This window comes from Rutilus rutilus (assembly GCF_951802725.1).
Source record: "Rutilus rutilus genome assembly, chromosome: 10".
NCBI classification, from domain to species: Eukaryota; Metazoa; Chordata; class Actinopteri; order Cypriniformes; family Leuciscidae; genus Rutilus; species Rutilus rutilus.
In genome coordinates, this window is record NC_140215.1 from 27,005,132 (window position 1) to 27,025,200 (window position 20,069).

A 20,069-nucleotide genomic window follows, 5' to 3' on the forward strand; every position below is an offset into this window, starting at 1 on the left:
AACATGTCTTCTAATATCCTCAGTTGTTGCGTATACCGAGCTGCATCGAACACATTTGTAAATTACTTTCCTTGAACCCATTGTGCGAGTTCACTTTAATACCGCGTGCTTTATATACATGTTGCTGCTGATTGGACTGCAGTTCTGACACACCCACCAAACAAGAGAAAACGTATCTCAAACCCCGTTGCACACCGGTGCACGCCGTTTCCAGGAAACATGACGTTCAACCCGGAAAACGTAGCAAAACGTTGCGCACCGTTTTGAATTTGAACGTGGCCCTGTTCAACTGCTCATTAACGCAAATATGTAATCAGCCAATTACTTTGGAAAAGTACTGCCTGGTCTGATGAGTCTCAATTTCTACTGCGACATTCAGATGGTAGGGTCAGAATTTGGCATAAACAACATGAAAGCATGGATCCATCCTGCCTTGTATCAACAGTTCAGGCTAGTGGTGGGGGTGTAATGATGTGGGGGATGTTTTATTGCCACAGTTTGGGCCGCTTAATACCAGTTGAGCATCATTTAAACACCACAGCCTACCTGAGTATTGTTATAATGTTCTGATGGCTACTTCCAATGGGATACAATGAATTCACTTTACTCAAATAGCCATTCACCAGATCTCAATCCAATAAAGCACCTTTGGGATGTGGTGGAACGAGAGATTCGCATCATGGATATGCAGCCGACAAATCTGCAGCAACAGCTTGATGTTATCATGACAATATGGACCAAAATCTCTGAGGAATGTTTCCAGCACCAACTCTCTACTAGCAAGGTGTACCTAATAAAGTGGCCAGTGATTGTGTGTAAGATAATAATTAATATAATAATAATTATGAGATGTTCACTCAAATGTATTCAAGGTGCAAGGAAAATGCAGGAAAATAAATTAGGAAAATATATTTGCTGTAAATGATACCTAAAATTGTGAGGCTAGTTGAGCAGAGGTTTGATATTTCACTTTTCTAAGCAACAAAAATTATGTGTTCACCTTATGGGTGATAAAATGAGCCCAAATGCTTACATTGAGAAATATACCTAGGATCCAAAATATCATAGAGAATTGTTATTGGGCTCTTTTGACCTGAGCCAGTAAGAAGCCAACTAGCAATGTAAAAATCAAGTTCATAACTTGCATTCATGGGAAAATGATGGTCTTGCCACATGGATCACGTGCTCAAGTTGCACATGCTAAACCATCAACACTGTAAACAAACTCTCCATGACGCAAAACAAGGGGTGGAGCGACCAATTACAACAATCAAGACCATATCTAACAGAGAAAGCAAAGAGCCGGAGAGAGAATAAACTACTTCTGTTTATCTGTCCTGATGATTATCGTTTTGTACCATCCATGTTTATCTGTTGCTCTCTCTTCCTTGAATCATGCTGGAATAGCAGGCGCTGTGCTTTGTCAGCAGTGATTTTAGATCAGATACAGAGAGATTACGAATGATCTCACATCAAATAAAATCTCATCTGAAATCCCACACACAGAAACATGTCAATGTACAAAACCCCAAAAATTACACCCACAGGTCCTGAGTTCATGTGCATGCAGTACAGACCCCAATGCGAAATGTGCATGAACTCGCCCCTACTGGTCCATCGAACAATAGAGCGATCAAACAGCATTTGAAACACTGCATTCAGAGCACTGGACAGAGAGGCTGTCACTAACAATAGTTATCTGTTCTCCAAAAAATTGCGCAGAAGCCTGTGAGGCCTACTTGTAAAATGCTCTCCGGATAAATCGAAGCGAGGTTAGAGATTTTTCCAAAACATCTGTGTCTTCTGTTTCTTGGAAATACGTGAATTTGGAGTTATTTTAGTCATGAACTCAATGTGAGTGTTTAGTGTTGGTCTTACTGCCTGCAGCTTGTTCATCTGATCTTTAACATTGATGACAACATGACATTCTTCCTAATAAAGTCCACAGACGCCTCCTTGTGTGATGCTCTCTGCAAACACTCCTGTGGCAGAGCTGGCATGGATTTTGGGCTAATTTGGTTCACGTGGTACTGTGAAAGGCCAAAATAGCATGCTGGGATCTAACTCATGGTTCTCTAACAAAAGTCTGTGCTTATGTATGTCTGCGAGACAGTGCATGTTTTATGTCAGGTTAAAGATGCAAACCAGAGACAAAACTAGAGCAATCAATTGATATAAGTTGCCACCAATAGCTTATCTGACAGTATCACTACAAACATATACAACAGGTCTAAAATCTGAGACACAGTTCCTTACACAATACTATGTTATATGACCTCAAAACACTTTTACACATGATTACCAAAACCAACATAATAAAACTTTGCCAGATCGTGCTTAAAGGTATAGTGGAGGATTTTCCCGAATTTTAGAAAAGAACCGCCCTCTTCACTTTTTGAAAAAATGCACATGCGCAACACTCTACCTGCTCCCGAGAGGGAACGCCTATTAAACGTGTGCACGAGACAGCATGCACGAGCCTAGTGCGTGACTTGTGCCAGGGCTAGCATCGCTAATCATAGCTTACATTAACTTTTACTAGCAGTGATTTTAAATGGATTTCTCCAAATAGCATGCCAAACTTTACCTGTCGAGTAGAAACTTCGCGACTGAGGCATCAGTGGGAAGCCCAACCTGTGCTTTTAGCGCACGCCAGCGTGTGAAATATTCTCCCAAAAACACTCTGGTCTTGTTTCTTTCTTCAGAGGCCTTTCTCTTCTTGTCATACAATTCGTAGACACTTTTTCTCTTGCGACCCTCAGACATTTTGAAAAAACCCGGTGAGAACGGCGAGCTTCAATGAATGGCTGAAACCGTAGCTCACCACACATATACACCTGAAAGTGCGCATGCGCAGAAAGCGAAAACTACCTAGGGACGAGCACGTACGACGGCCTTACGTAAACATATCACCAGAATGATTGACAACTAGGAGGACCAATAGTCTTGATGATCCACCCGGAAAAAGAAAATCCTCCACTATACCTTTAACTGATCGTGCTTTTAACGCCACTCATTGGACATTTCTCTTTGAAAGTGTCAAGAAATGTGCAAGAAGCAAAGCAATGTAATTTAATTAAAAAAATAAAAAACAATTATATTCTAATCATTAAAATTTACGTAAAAAGAATCCCTTTAAATTTGACCTGATTTCAGGTAGGGTCTGGCCAGACAGCTGCATTGTGACAATAAAATGTTTTAAATGGCCAGTCAGTGTGTTAGGGTCTGGAAATATGATGTAAAGGCCTATAATGTGTCAAAAGTTAACTGTCGACCCCTATATTTTTCTATGCTTTATGACCTGGAGTAAAGATTGTGCTGTCCAGTCCAAACTGTTTGCTGAATGTATTGAGATCCATTAAGTCAGCTGCATAAACAAACCACAGAGAACAACACAAACTCCTTCCAATTTTGATGTTTAGAAGACATGGTGAGAAACAGAAGGACCAATCTTTCAAAGCAAAAGGCAGGTCAGACAGAAGAAAACTGCACTTCCGTTTGGACCTGAGACAAATTTTGGCTTGGTCTTTTTTTTTTTGCCCAAGAGTTTGTTTTTGGTAGTGCAACATTATGGATTATGATACGCTTTTCACAAAATGTGATTATACCACAATATAAATGATTCATTTATTTGTTTGTTTGTCTGTTTGTTTAAAACAACCTTCCCTTACAGTTTTTGTGTGGGTCTGGTCATGTCTTATTGTGCCTATATGAATCCTCACAGCTACTGGTGTCCCTTCTAAAAAAATGCTAATAATAACAATGCAAGATGCCCCTGTTTATAATGATATTTACACAGGCATCTTCTCTGAGTCATCTTCCATTCCACTTTGATTGACAGGGCAGATGGCTGTCTCATGCATTATGGGCCAGTAGGGCTGGCTGAGTCCCAGTTACCGAGACCAAATGATCCGCTATGGGTATTGCCCAGGCTAATTTCCACATTCCCACAGAGAAAGCCTGGGATCTGGGACTCCCTGTGTGCAATGGCTGTTCCCCCTTATCCCAGTATAAAACAATCAATACCTCGGACAGTGTGAAATAGACTAGTGATTAACTACAGCAAAAGGGAACAAAGATACTGTGAGTGCACAGATTCAATGAAAGGTTTCAGATATCCCCAAAAAAGGTATGTTCCAATCACCTGGTAGTATTTACACATCTTGGGAGTGGTTACTAATTGTGTATAAATGCAAAAGCAATGCCATGATTATGACCAGTTCACATTTCTTGGGAATTGAACCCATGACCTTGGCGTTGCTGTTTAACTGTTTTAGCTATAGGAAAACTGTTGCCCTTGTCTTGTTCTGATCATGGGCCAGCAACAAAGTTTATCAGTAACGAAGTTTTTTAATCCATTAAGCCATAACACATTTGTATATGCCTTCCTCTCTGTGCAGTATTAGTACATAAACCACTGAGATAATCTAGGCTTGATATAATGACAAAACTTGCTACACTGTAGGCAGCAGATCAATAGGTTAAGGGCATAAGAACAGTTTCCCCAGACCACCCAGATATATACACTCACATCGCGTTAAAAAGCCTTTTACAAAGCTGTGTGAGTGTGTGTGTGCGGTTGGATTGCAGGAGTATAACATTTCACTTTATACTTCACTGTCATAAAATGATAATAATAGCAGTAATAAAGCATTTTATCTTTCAAACAACACATTACTACTCAACTTTTCCTAAACAATGATTATCATAATCACAAACTGCTTTCACCAGTCCACCTCTGTGGTTGCCTATTTTAGTCAAGTAAAGCAGGGTGGTCACCAAGCAATAGTTCATGAACTAGAAGGGCAATGCTTCTAGTGCTTCTAATGCTTCTGTGGCCCTATCACAAAGGTCTCAGTTAAAGGGGGGCCCATCAGGGGTTATTTTGTCCCAGGCCCTGTGAACTTAAGCAATGGCCCTCTGTAAGGGTCAGGGTTGTTCAGTTTAGCTTGGGGTGTTTAGTCAAAGAGAAAAATACTTCAGATGATCCATATTAGTATCAGTCAGTCTGAATTGTGTTTGAAATTTCGGTGCCATTTCTAAACTGTCAGTTCACTAGTTCGCCTGCCCATTCAGCCTTAAAGGTTAATAGTAAACTAACTTGGCTTGCTGTCCTTGGAGGAGGCTCGACCTGAGAGAGGGCCCACGTTTGATTTGCATATACAGAAGGCTGCATGACGGAAATTGGAGCGAAAATGGCATTGCTCTGGTTTAAATGTGTTTCACCAAGCTTGGAAAAACTGCTTGACACACTACAGAGTATCTATTGAAACTGCAAGATCTGCATATTTCTCATGTATTATTGAAAATAATCAAAACAATCCTAGACAGCACTTTCATACAATTAACAGTCTACTTAATGTAGATGGTGTCAGTTCTTTGACTTCATCTGATTGGTTGTGTAATGAGTTTCTTAAATTTTTCAGTGAATAAATTTACAATGTTCACACAAATATTCAAAGTCTTTTTGGGTCTGCTGAAGTTTTTCTGGCACTCCATTCTCCAAATGTACTATATTACAATCTGAGATGCTCTGCAAGCAGGTTTCTCATATGAAAGCTTCCACTTGCATACTTGATCCTATGCCTAGTAGCCTGTTTAAATCTTGCTATGGTCCTTTATGTCCCTCAGTTCTTGCTATAATAAATGACTCTTTGTCATCTGGGGAGGTGCCAGAAGCACTTAAAATTGCTGCTGTCACTCCTGTTTTGAAAAAGCAAAACTCTGATATAAAAATTCTTTCAAATTATCGCCCTATTTCAAATCTTTCATTTCTGGCTGAAATCTTGGAGGGTGTGGTTGCGGCCCAATTAAACAAACACTTAATTGAAAATAATCGATTTGAGCCTCATCAATCTGGGTTTCGGAAATTACACAGCACCTGAGACTGCGTTGGTTAAAGTCACTAATGACTTATTATTAGCCTCCGACTCCGGCTCCATGTCTCTTCTCATTCTCTTGGATCTTAGTTCAGCCTTTGACACTATTGACCATGCACTGTTACTTAATTGTCTTGAAGATGTATTTGGTTTGTCAGAGACAGTTCTTGGCTGGTTCAAGTCCTCCTTCATTGACCGATGTCAATTTGTTTTTATGGGTGGCTATAGGTCCAAAGTTGGTTCTGTTCATACTGGCGTCCCACAGGGGTCAGTATTGGGTCCCTTACTTTTTAGTATGTATATTTAGCCACTTGGTCAACTATTAAGATCTCTTGACCTTAACTATCACTTTTATGCTAATGATACGCAGATTTATATCCATTCAAGACTGGGTCAGCAAGTGGACGTTGTGCATCTTTCGAACAGTATTGCTGAGATCAAGATTTGGATGCCTAATAATTTTCTGTCTTTAAATGGCTCTAAAACAGAAGTTATGCTCCCTGGCTCTCCTCATCAACTGTGAACTTTTGTGCAGAATACGGTTAAGACATCCTTTTATCACCTCCGAAATATAGCACATTTACGTCCTATGTTGTCCTTCTCAGTTGCTGAGAGGTTGATAAACTCTTTTGTTTTATCACGTGTTGACTACTGTAATGGTCTTCTAGCAGGGGTATCAAAAACCTCAATTGACAAACTTCAATATATTCAAAATTCGGCTGCTAGAGTATTGTCTGGGTTCAGGGCTAGGGACCATATTACCCCTGTCTTGGAGTCTTTGCACTGGCTACCTGTCAGGTACCGTATTGATTTTAAAATCCTTATGTTGACATATAAGGCTTTGCATAATCTAGCTCCTCAGTACTTGACAGATCTATTAATGCCTTACACACCACGTCGTAATCTGCGTTCCTCTCAGAGTGGTCTCTTGGTTGTTCCCAAGACACGGCTTCGTTCTAGAGGTGATAGAGCATTTTCTTCCTATGCTCCTAAGCTTTGTAATTCTCTCCCAGCCGACATTAGGGAAGCAAATACATTATTTACTTTTAAATCTCTTCTCAAAACATTCTATTTTAGGATTGCTTTTACTTGATTGTTCATTTTTATTTGTTTAGTTTTGTATTTAAAGTGTGTTGTTTTCTCTTTAAAGCAACTTTTTAAAGGCGCTGTGTAAAATAAATGTTTTATTATTACAAAACCTCTCGCAATACAACTTTAATATAGTAGGATGTCCTGTTACTTTATCCTCTACAGTAAAAGACCTGGGTGTTATACTCGATTGCAACCTGTCTTTCAAAAATCATATTTCATATGTTACAAAAACCGCCTTTTTTCCACCTTAGAAACATTGCTAAGCTACGTAATATGCTATCAGTTTCTGATGCAGAAAAGTTAGTTCATGCATTCATGACCTCGAGACTAGATTACTGTAATGCTTTATTAGCCGGTTGTCCTGCATCCTCAATTAACAAGCTACAGTTAGTCCAGAATGCCGCCGCTAGAGTTCTTACTAGATCAAGAAAATATGATCATATAACACCGATTTTATCATCACTGCATTGGTTACCTATAAAGTTCCGTATTAATTACAAGGTATTGCTACTTACTTATAAAGCCCTAAACGGCTTAGCTCCAGTCTATTTAACGGATCTTCTATCGCCCTATAATCCATCGCGCTCTTTAAGATCACTTAATTTAAGGCTTTTGGTCATACCTAGGATATCCAGAACCACCAAAGGAGGGAGAGCATTTTCACATTTAGCTCCAAAACTCTGGAATAGCCTTCCTGATAGTGTTCGTTGCTCAGATTCGCTCTCCCAGTTTAAAACTAGATTAAAGTCGCATCTCTTCAGCCAGGCATTCATATAATATTTTTAATCTTACAGTTCAAATTACAATCCGGCCTCTAGTTAATAAACGCCAGAGGAGAACTGGCCCCCGACTGAGCCTGGGTTCTCCCAAGGTTTTTTTTCTCCATTGGGTCACCTGATGGAGTTTTAGGACACCATTAGGTCACTTGATTGAGTTTTTCGGTTCCTTGCCACTGTTACCTTTGGCTTGCTCAGTTGGGGATATTCTGGGGATATCTAATTTGATTTTATCAATAAATTCCACTAGAAACAAACCTTGTTGTATTATTTTAATTTAATACTGTGAAGCTGCTTTGATACAATCTGTATTGTGAAAAAAGCGCTATACAAATATACTTGACTTGACTTGACAACTAACAAAGGCTCAAAACGAGGAACAGTTGTGTGAAATCAATAAAACAATGAGTAACCACGACAACCAATGATAAACGTGCTAGACACCATCGCTGCGTCCGGAATCGAATACTTCCCTACAATATAGTGTGTGAAAAAAATGTTCGCCAACTCAGTTCGTTTGGAGTAGTATGTCCAAATACATAAAGAATAAATAAGTTGTCATGAAAACATGTCATGTAGGGAGCAATACATTTATTATTCGATTTTAGCTTCTTATTTTTTTTCACAAAAAAAAAAATCTGGATCTGAACATATCTAGAAATGTTTATATTCACTATAAAAAAGGTCTAATTTTTAAGATTTTAATTTACATGACTTTTCCAGGCTTGTAAATCACAATAAAAAAAAAAAAATCATGCTGTGGGAACCCTGTCTTTAGGTGCAATTCTACAAACATTCAACAAACATTTTGTTCACAGTCCAGCCAACAATTTACGTGAATATCAAATACAGAGTACCCTACAAAAATGCTTTTATTAGGGCTGCTTGGCTAAAAAAGGGAGCACATGTAAGTGCTTTATGAGACTACGTGTTGTTTTCTATAAAGATGAAAACAAATAAAACACAGAAAATGAGAAAGAAATGTCCAGGGCGAAGGGAAAGGAACAGTGATTCAAGAAGGTAAACAGTTGCAACTGTTGCTTCCTCTGCACTGGCATTCCATCCACCCTCTCTTGGGAGATGCTGGAACAGTCCGATCAGGCGTAGGCGGAACAGTGTGTAAGCCTAGTGATGTCCGTCATGTTTTTCCCCCCAATTGGACCTCATCCATCCTCCGTCTCCCCACTCACTCTTTCTCACACCCATCACCACATGTGCGTTTTCCAAGAATTAGACAGACAACCCACCTACATGAAACTTGCCAGTCTCGAGGGGCAGAGCAGGCCTGAGTCACTTCAGGAATTTCTTTCACTATCAGAGGGTGTGATAAGACGGATTACAGCGCACAAACTTAACTACATAAAGCACATAAAGATTGTATGTGTATTTAAAAACACCAACATTTGCATAGTATGGCTTTCAAGGCCTAAATATACTTAATTTTCCATGTTCTGCTCTGTCTGAGTATAGTTGAGCATGCAAGACTTTCAAAGTATACTTCAGGTTTTACACAGGTTTACACATTCAGTAAGTGAGCACTTCCAAGTAATGCATACAAACTGCAAAGTTCTAAAGCACGAAGTCCACGCCAAATGGAGTTGATCTTTTCAACAGAAAACACTTGCCTGAAATGCCTTGTTTGTATGGTCTTGACATTATTTCTGTACAATGTTATACATTTGCATAATGCCTGCCTACTGGCTGCTTTGGCCCACCATCACTGAGCAGTTGGGTAAGTGATTTTGCTATGTTGAGAAGATGCTGTGGGCAAAAAATAAAATAAAATAGAAAATGCAGTGACTTCCAATACCGACATAGTTACCATAGATATAATATAGTTTACAGCTGCTCATGAAGCCTTGGGAGCTGAAACAGGACTATGGTTAGGGGCATTATATATTTCAACATTCTGTCTAAGCGGTAGACCAATCACAACAGACCTGGCCATCTGACCAATCAGAGCAGACTGTGCTTTAAAGAGACAGGAACTTAAACAGAACATTTCAGGCAGATGGCAAAAAGAGGTGCTACAGCAATGCACACTATGACAACAAGTTTTTAAATCAAGTATTGTATTCTAGAAATAAAACTTGTAAATGAGCATAATAGGGGCCCTTTAATATTTACAATCTTTCTCTTCAGTGAAAATTTCCAAAAATATTGATGACTTATCCTGAGTAAAAATCCATCACACCTGAACATTAGAGGTAATTTTAGGGAAATGCATTTACGTGGTCAAGTGTAAATGCAATTAATACCCAATCAGACAACTGTCTCACTATTCAAGACCAATGAAGTGACTAGGCTGATAAAATGAAGTGTAAATAGGTCCTCTAATTCATCTTTCAGGGTGTGTCGGGTACATAATGTTGTTTTGGCATGACTGAGTTCGCTCAGAGATTGCACTGCTATCAGTTAAGTTTACCGAATTCACTTTCATTTACTTTGGCCGTTTCTTGACTTAATTCAAATGGAGAATCTAATCTGTAATGCCATCCTAATTAAGTGAGTTAAGTCCAGGAAGTGAGCACTAATCTGATATGAACTGAATACACGTGAGACCACTTTGACCTTATGAGAATCACAATTGATAAACAAGCTTGGAAAAACATAGTGTTCAACTGAAACTCATCCGGACCAGCCTTCCATTAATGTACAAATAGAAAAGGAAGAAGATTTTCTGAATAAATAAACTGCCAATGTAGACTAATTATGCCACTGAAACAGAAACACATAGATAATATAAGCAAACATTTGTTTGTTAGGGATATTCTTCACCTTTTGTATTTGTAAGAATAAGCCTAGGGAAACAATTCCAAACACACATCTTTAGTCAGCATGAACGTTTTTTTTTTTTTTTTTTTTTACAAATATTTAGGCTCCCAAGAGGAAAAACTAAAATGTCTGGTGAACCACACATACCACTAATGCTGCAAGGATTTAGGGTGGATTTTGCAATACACAATAGTTCATTTCCACCCATTTCACCTAAACATTTATTTAAATTGATTGAGCTCAGGATGCCTTCGCCTTATAGGGCTCCCATTACTAACTTTTCAGTTGTATGTGATAACTGGATAAGTATGTATATTAGGGATTGCACTCACCAAATACATACTACTTTAACTAGAAAAAGTGACTAGTTAAAAAAATATGTCATGATTTTTTTTACAGATGAGAACACTGCCTCCCAAAACAAGCCAGCAACAACAAATGGTTACACCTTTTGGTGTTTGTCACACACAATACAAAGCAAAACATTATTGTTCTCAGGGCTATTGTTGTTGTAGTTGTTTAAACAGTGTTAACAAACCTGACTTTTATACCACTCACAAATGGCATCAATTACAACCCAAGGCTGAGGTGACAGAGAGAGGCAGCTGTGGGAGGCATATGATAGGTATTCCACCCCAAAAAAGTGCTGAGAGATTACAGATTCACACACTTTCAATGTAAATGCATGCCAGAGAACAAAAATACACAGTTCAGAACAGCTCACATAATTAGGTGATAATGTATGACGGCCATTAACCCTGTCAGGGTGATCAGGACCCCAACAAACAGTGGAGAGACGTGGTTGATATTCACATTTATGATTTAAAATAAAAAATACATCCAGAGTACAACGCATGTGTTGCTAGTGTCATGCTTTACAGTTTGAGATACAGAAGACACTGTACAGTAATCTAAAATATATGAAACCAGTACAGCTATGTAAGAAATCTATTGCCAAGGACAATGATCAGTCATAAAGTTTATTAATTATAAAGTTTTAATATGAAAAAAACAAAACAATTGACCAATTGTAATTCAGTATTGCAGAGTTGTGGAATATATGGAAAATGTTGATTATACATCTTATTCAATATAGCTATGTGACATACCAGTTTAAATCAAATTAATGCTTGTAGTAATGTGATAATCCATCAACCAATTCCATTGGAATAGAGTTGTAAGGCATGGTCTGCTATGTTGGGACATTGTATGGCTGTGTTTTGAAATCAATAGAGTTATTCTTCATACAGACATACTCCTACAAATATATCTGCAGTATCAAGGGGCAGTTTATTCATCCAGCAGATATGCCCTTATATTCATTCAGAAATATGACAAAATCACCAGATGTAACTGCTTTGTGAATTTATCTCATCATTGTCACGACACAATCAATCATCCTGCCAGGTCTTATCACCCAGGCACCTGTCATTTCCCGAATCCTTGCCCTGAAGGTGCTTCCCACTGGAGCCCCGCCCCCAGCCACACCCCCAATAAAAACACATGTCCAGCTAGATCTCTCAGATTACTGCATCTAGATCCTTATGCAACTAACATGCAGGAGAAAGCATAAGTTGCCAGAAGTTTACAAAAGTTTGTGTTAACTGTAGCAGTGTGCACACAAGAGTACAACACATTGAAAGAGAATCCAAGGTTGTCTGTGGTTTCCCACATAGGCAAAGAAAAAGGTAGACTCAACATGGCTTTCAAATGAAGACAGTCTCACATTTACTTTTTGTCAGAAACATCTCAAATGCAGGAGTTGGTGATGTACATTAATGTCTTATTGAATATTTATTCCATTCTATTGCACAATTCATATTGCTGAGTATTTTTATTTATTTTTTTACTTTTTATATTACTGGAGCCCTATTTTACTGTATTTTTCGTTTCCTGTCATTGGCTTGATTTGCTTTGCCATTATTTTGTGTTAAACAATCATGCCAATGAAGTACTTTGAAATCGAATTAAGGGGATGGGGGACTATTGTTAAAACAATTGTCGTGCTATATGAATATACATTATGCATTTGATAAAACTGGACTGGCATAATTAGTTTGGTTACTTACAGCATCAGAACATGCATAGCTATCATTCTGCTTGTTTATAATAAGTAATCTGGATTTGGTGTGCTATTTATGGACAATGTTGTCGTTAAATACAGTTATATCCCATCCTTTAACTTTGTCAAATGGAAATTTTCGCATTTGAAAACTAAAGTGGAACTTGAGCGCAAGCAAGTCGCGCACAAGTTACACGCACTTCTCTATGCGCGCGACTTAAGCCTCACGAGCGTACATGGCACTCCTTATGGCCAAACCGACGACATTACTAATAAACAAACATTTAAGTTAGCAAAAGTTTGTTTTCTAGTTGGACTTACCTTAGCTGTGCTCTTGTCTATGCTCAAAGAGACCGTGAGAAGAAAAACAGTGACACATGGAAGTCGCATCTTCACACCTATGAATAATGTCCAAAAGGACACGCTGATGACGGATTCGTCTCCGTTTCAAGCAATTCTTGCCTCTCTTCTACCCGAGCCTGAACTATACGTTTGTCTGCATCTTTGCCCGAAACGTTATGTGGCTGTTTTTGAAAGTAATGTCTTGAAGAAGAGCCCACCACACCCCCTGTCAGGACACTGCGACCACCCATCAGTACGCACCAACACAACCCTGTTTAGAACAATATCATTCGCATATCAGCATTGTAAGGGGAAGTTTAAGTCTGGGAGAACAGCAATTCCCTTAAAACAGCTTTGGAAAGGTGGATTTTAGGTGAGATAACTAACTTTCCGAAAGCGCGAACGCATCAGGATTGAGCGCGTGCGAGATCTGAGGTAAACTATGCCGTTACTTCACATTCAATAATGCACAAAAATAGCTTACTCTTAAAAATATTCAGCTTAAATGTGTTTTGTTGTCATTAAAAGTGATCAAATAATAACAAAACCAAGTGTTTGAAGTTATTTTACACATTTAGTACAAAATGGTAGTTGTGTTTTTGGAACATGTTCTTGGTTTCTAGTTCGTCTAATATGCTTATTAGTTGATCGATTATATATGACCACCTTGAGCTATGTTTGTAGCTATTTCTTGATTGTAAGCTAATGACAGATTGGGCCAGCTAGAAAGCAGTTGCCATGTTCCAAAACACAACTACCGGCTAAAGCTGGATCTTTCAACAAGGAACATGAGATCTAAGATACCAGTACATTTAATGTGTTATATGCACACAATATGCTTAAAATAGAGAGAACTAACTTCAGTCCATCTGTAACGTTCAGATCATTGAGTATGCAGTAACAGGACACTGGCATTGAGCAGAAGGAGATATTTAATCTGTTTTCAAGCTCGCATGGAGGGTGAGAACCATCTGCAGCATTGGAACACATTAAGGTAAAGTCTGTTGTTTTGTTTTGTGTTTTAGAAGCATCTGTTTTCCCTTTGCAAATTTTTTAATTCACGTTTTTCTCATATTGCAGGTGTTTTCTGTTGTGCCTTGCAGTCCTTGTCCTTACAACAGAGGTCAATGCAGTAAGTGTGCTTTTAATTTTACTATATTGAGTGGACAAGTTTAAGTGCAGATTGTGGTGTAGGGTTTGTGCAACATGCTGAGCTGAGCCCCTCAGATGAGTGGGAGTGTCCTTGTTTGGATTTCAATTTCCTCATGTGCAATTCACAAATGTTAAACCGTTACAGACCTTTGCAGTGTGCATGTTCCTTTAATTGAAAGCATGTTTTTTAAAAGCCATTTTTACCCATTTTGCCCATTCCTTATAAGGCTGAAATGTGACAGTTTCACAACAGTCCCACATCAATTAGGTGTGGTTGTTAGTGGTAATATAACTAACTGGTATCCCATAGTGAGAGATTAGACACTGGCCTGAAGTTAATGAGGAAAATGTGTTCAGAGTCTGTGAGTGATTATGTTTTAATACTCACAAACTGACACTTGATGATAAATCGCTCGTAAAAATTTATACGAATTGGTCATGAGATAGTGTTGGTGTGATCATATATACTGTATAAAATACACATCTGCTTATTTACATTTTTGTCTCTTATTGCTGGTGTTAATTTGTAAAACTATTTAAGATGAACAATGCTGCCTTAGGGTGAACTGGACTTTCTAGAATCTCCATAATGTTCCAGTGCAACTTTCTAAGAAAACAGGGTTGTCAACGTAAGGTCCTTAATGTTTATTTTTTAGCAGTTCAGTATTTATTTTCAGAATATTTGTTTAAATATAAAGTTGCGATGAAACGGAAGTGAAAAGATTTAAAGTTGTGATGAAACGGAAGTAGCAACAAATTTAAAGTTGCGATGAAACGGAAGTAGAAACAGATTTAAAGTTGCGATGAAACGGAAGTAGAAACAGATTTAAAGTTGCGATGAAACGGAAGTAACAACAAATTTAAAGTTGAGATGAAACGGAAGTAGAAACAGATTTAAAGTTGCGATGAAACAGAAGTAGAAACAGATTTAAAGTTGCAATGAAGAGGAAGTAACAACAATTTAAAGTTGCGATGCAACGGAAGTAGAAACAGACTTAAAGTTGCGATGAAACGGAAGTAGAAACAGATTTAAAGTTGTGATGAAAAGGAAGTAGCAACAGATTTAAAATTGCGATGAAACGGAAGTGAATAGATTTTAAGTTGTGATGAAACGGAAGTAGCAACAGATTTAAATTTGCTATGAAATGGAAGTAGAAACAGATTTAAAGTTGCGATGAAACGGAAGTAGAAACAGATTTAAAGTTGTGATGAAAAGTAAGTAGCAACAAATTTAAAATTGTGATGAAACGGAAGTGAATAGATTTTAAGTTGTGATGAAACGGAAGTAGCAACAGATTTAAAGTTGAGATGAAAAGGAAGTAGTAACAGATTTAAAGTTGCGATGAAAAGGAAGTAACAACAAATTTAAAGTTGCGATGAAACGGAAGTAGAAACAGATTTAAAGTTGAGATGAAAAGGAAGTAGCAGCAGATTTAAAGTTGTGATGAAAAGGAAGTAGCAACAGATTTAAAGTTGAGATGAAAAGGATGTAGCAACAGATTTAAAGTTGTGATGAAAAGGAAGTAGCAACAGATTTAAAGTTGCGATGAAAAGGAAGTAGTAACAGATTTAAAGTTGCGATGAAAAGGAAGTAACAACAAATTTAAAGTTGCGATGAAACGGAAGTAGAAACAGATTTAAAGTTGAGATGAAAAGGATGTAGCAACAGATTTAAAGTTGCGATGAAAAGGAAGTAGTAACAGATTTAAAGTTGCAATGAAAAGGAAGTGACAACAAATTTAAAGTTGCGATGAAACGGAAGTAGAAACAGATTTAAAGTTGCGATGAAACGGAAGTGAATAGATTTTAAGTTGTGATGAAACGGAAGTAGCAACAGATTTAAAGTTGAGATGAAAAGGAAGTAGCAACAGATTTAAAGTTGTGATGAAAAGGATGTAGCAACAGATGTAAAGTTGCGATGAAAAGGAAGTAGCAACAGATTAAAAGTTGTGATGAAAAGGAAGTAGCAACAGATTTAAAATTGCGATGAAACGGAAGTGAATAGATTTTAAGTTGTGATGGAACGGAAGTAGCAAGAGATTTAAAGCTGTGATGAAAAGGAAGTAGCAACAGATTTAAAATTGCGATGAAACGAAAGTAGAAACAGATTTAAAGTTGTGATGAAACGGAAGTAGAAACAGATTTAAAGTTGCGATGAAACGGAAGTAGAAACAGATTTAAAGTTGTGATGAAAAGGAAGTAGCAACAGATTTAAAATTGTGATGAAACGGAAGTGAATAGATTTTAAGTTGAGATGAAAAGGATGTAGCAACAGATTTAAAGTTGAGATGAAAAGGAAGTAGCAACAGATTTAAAGTTGCGATGAAAAGGAAGTAGTAACAGATTTAAAGTTGCGATGAAAAGGAAGTAACAACAAATTTAAAGTTGCGATGAAACGGAAGTAGAAACAGCTTTAAAGTTGCGATGAAAAAGAAGTAGCAACAGATCTTTTCTTCCGTATTTGTGTCATACATCCAAGAGTGATGGATTATTGAAAAAGAGAAAAGAAAATAGGGCAGGATTTGGTTCCATGCATCGGTTGTTTCTTGGATTTTAAAATGGATGGACAGATTAATTGTTCACAGCGAGATCTATAACAAGCATTTAGAAAAATCAATGGAGCAAATGTTTTTTTCATGCAGAATTTAACTTGGTGTCGTTATTGTAATGAAGGGTTATTCTGCATGAAATTGTCATTTAAATTAGGTGGCTACTTAGATAAGTGGTGTATTATTTTGCTGTCATCATGCCTAGGTTATTCAGTAAGTTATCATCATAATTATTGTTATGTTTTGCACAGATTAATAACCACCATTGGACAGAATAGTATAAGCTTTACCATTGGACAACAGTCTCTGCATGTGTTATGATGAGTGTGTGAACTCCTCTTACATTTTGAGGATGATTTCAACATGAAAACATAATCATTTTCCTGATCCTCATGTTTATCCTCAAACATGTTGTGTTTCTGGCCACGCACATCACCAGCAAACACAGCAAGTTCAAAAGAGCTGATCATTTGCCAGCCTGTAAAAGCTCCTTCAGCTGTAACCTCATTCTTTTAGCTCCAGATCTAGCTGTGGTATGCACCTTGGCACCTTGTTTTTTGAAGAAGACATTGCATACTGTGTAAGGTGGTTTTATAATAGCATCTCAAATCTACACTGACGTGGCAGGAACATGTCAATTCCTACTTTTCAGTTACATGTTAAAAAGTCAAGTTTACAGTCGTTCAGTCATTCTCATGTTCTACTTTAGTTTGCTCTCAATTCTTTCAATTTGGTCCATTCCAAGGTTGTGTGCTGATACAAATGTTCATTTTGAACAGTAGCCTAAGTGCTGATATGGCAATTTGCCCCTAAAGAGATCTGTATGTGCAGTCAGTGGAAGGTTTTCTTTCAGAAAAAAATCTATTTTCACTTTTTTCACAAGTTTTACATGGCACAACTATGGGAATATAGCAGCAACAAAACCTTTGGAAGAAAGTATAAAAGTATATGCTTTTGCTCATTTGACTTGTCAACATTTATATATTTAAGTGTTTATATGGTATAAACATGTATAATGTTTTGCATTATTCAAAGGCCCTTTTGGTTTATGAGAGGTCAGTCAGTTTTGCACAGGATCCTGTGGTGTGTTTCTGCCAAGAACTCCCTCTCTACAAAAAGGAATCAATATCAAGTATGTTTTTTCTTCTTCAGTTAAACTGATTTCCCTGAATAGAAGAAGAATAAACCTCCTTGTCTAAAGCTTTATCAGATTTTGTGCCTCCCTGATCAAAAACTTGTGACAGCAGTAGGCTGAGGCTCTGCATTATACTGGGACAAGGAGTGTAGTGATTTCAGGTTTCAGGCCAAGCTAATTTTAGACAGGCAATGATCCGGCCTACAGGGCATGGTCAATGTAGGTGGCTCACTTAGACAGTAAAGACTGTTTGGTGCATGATGAAGAGCATCAGAGATTAGAGAACCTAAATATAACATGGTCATACCCATATACATTGAGTCTCTGATTTTGAGCCTTTTTGTAATCCAAGACCAAATGCACAATTTTTATCCAAAAGTGACCTTTTTTTTTTTTTTTTAGAGAGAGAGAGAGAGAGCTGGATTAATTAAACGTGTAATGGAGGCCAGCTGGTAAATACTGTAGGTGCAGGTACAAATGGGACTGGTTGTACATTAATATATGATATATTGATATACCAATGCTCAGGCCTGTCTTTTGTATACACTTAAGTATGTTTTATGGCTATATAGTGTTGTCATGGAGATTCAGCACTTTATTTCACAACTTTGGTCTGATGAAAATGCCTCAGATAGTGTTATAATCAATACCACCCAAACCGAGACCAAGTCAAGACCGAGACCAGTGTGTGTTGAGACCAAGACAAGACCAAGACCAGACCAGCACTCCTTAAATTAATCTAAACTAAACATAATTTACTGCCTGAGAAATGTATTATATTTAATCAATAATACAATTATAATAAGACACTATAAAGAGATGTTACCAATTTGCTTATTTATATCTCATGTTATAATATAAAAATCAAGATCTCATAAGTACTTTTTTTGCAATCATATCTTGAATTTTGTAGGCATTTTTGTATTAATTTTGGTGACATTATTTGACCCAACCCCTCATCGATTTCTGACCCGGTACCCAGAAATAAGTTATTGATTGTATTTGAAGCAGGAAGATTTAAATCCAATCACAGTAATATTGTTAACAAATAAATCAGGCAATGCACCGGCAATTCAGTGATATCCCTGCAGTTGTGGTCTTGACCGGGCTTGACAAAAATGCAATGTGGTTGCAATTTCTGCCGTTATCAGCATAGTTCAACGAGTGTTTCCCGAAACCATCGTTCTAACGAACATTCGCAAACTGCATCGCAAAGTTGTGTGGTTGGAACGACAGCTTTTGACCTGTGGTTAGAAGCGTAGTTTCTTGTTTGCATGACATGTGGACTTAATAAATCCTTATCTTGAGCAAAATAAGCAAGCTGACATTAAGTGCAATCTGTATCTTTTATTTAGAATACATACAAATGTAATTTTACATCTTTAGTTTGTCAAGAGATTTAAAGCACCGTTTTTGAAGAGTGCGCATGTGCGAACATGCTCTACCACGTAAGAACGAGCCTATGATTGAATCTGGAAATAAAGCAAAATGAGAGAAAATGTGAAATAGTCATCAGATGCCATGTTCGTAATTTATAGCAAAACATCTAGCATTAATTAGATCTCAAACAGATTCATTAAAGAAAGTTGTTACTCGTGTGACATCATTAACCAACGTCCAATTTGCGACAATATGGTTTCGGGAAATAGTCGTGACTAGCTAGTTTATCGTACTATGGTAGTGAGCCAGCGAGTTATGCCGTTGTATGGGAAACGCACCCCAGAATAGTTCGCGTTCTGGAGCCTGTTCTCGGCCAGGTGAACTTGAGCCTGGCCACATTTTTCCACAGACTTGACGAACGAACAATGACGTAAAGCTGCTACGTGTTGTTTGCCTGACTATAAACAGTCTAAAATCAAACTGTGCGTATCCTGGTGTCTGGCAGGCAGTGCGGCCCTGTTCACAGTACCGGTTCTACACCCAAGACAAGAACGAGTACAAATCAAGTGGTCTTGACACCAAGACCACTCTCGAGAACTACAACACTAGCTTGAAGAATAACATTTTGGGCTGGGATGTAAAAAATTGAGAAAGAGAGACATTTGCATTGTCAGGAAGCACATTTTTTTTAATGGATATGTGGGATTTATTTTACGATTTTATCTTTATCCTTTGGGGTTTATTACTGCCTCTTGTTGCTTGACCTATGTTTGGATAGAAAATCAAAGAAAGTGAAAAAGTTGGTACATAAAAATGACCCATTTGCAACAGCAATAACTGCATTAAAAAATACTGTATTTATGACCTGCATGCTATTCATCAACATCCTCTGTGGAAATTCCTTCTACCATATAAGGTAAGAGGACA

General features: G+C 37.7%; 2 protein-coding genes across 2 annotated transcripts in view; one reads left to right on the forward strand and one right to left on the reverse strand.

Annotated features, from left to right (window-relative positions):
• col4a1 (collagen, type IV, alpha 1) overlaps nt 1–13,106 on the reverse strand; it is a 76,776-nt gene extending 63,670 nt beyond the window's left edge. Inside the window, exon 1 of the mRNA XM_084421071.1 lies at nt 12,906–13,106. Coding sequence (XP_084277197.1) covers nt 12,906–12,974 — 69 coding nt within the window. The 5' untranslated portion in view covers nt 12,975–13,106. The remainder of the gene's footprint in view (nt 1–12,905) is intronic.
• Nucleotides 12,979–20,069, forward strand: part of col4a2 (collagen, type IV, alpha 2) — a 135,939-nt gene continuing 128,848 nt past the window's right edge. The window contains exons 1-3 of the mRNA XM_084421070.1: nt 12,979–13,361; nt 13,809–13,920; nt 14,007–14,058. Coding sequence (XP_084277196.1) covers nt 13,880–13,920; nt 14,007–14,058 — 93 coding nt within the window. The 5' untranslated portion in view covers nt 12,979–13,361; nt 13,809–13,879. The remainder of the gene's footprint in view (nt 13,362–13,808; nt 13,921–14,006; nt 14,059–20,069) is intronic.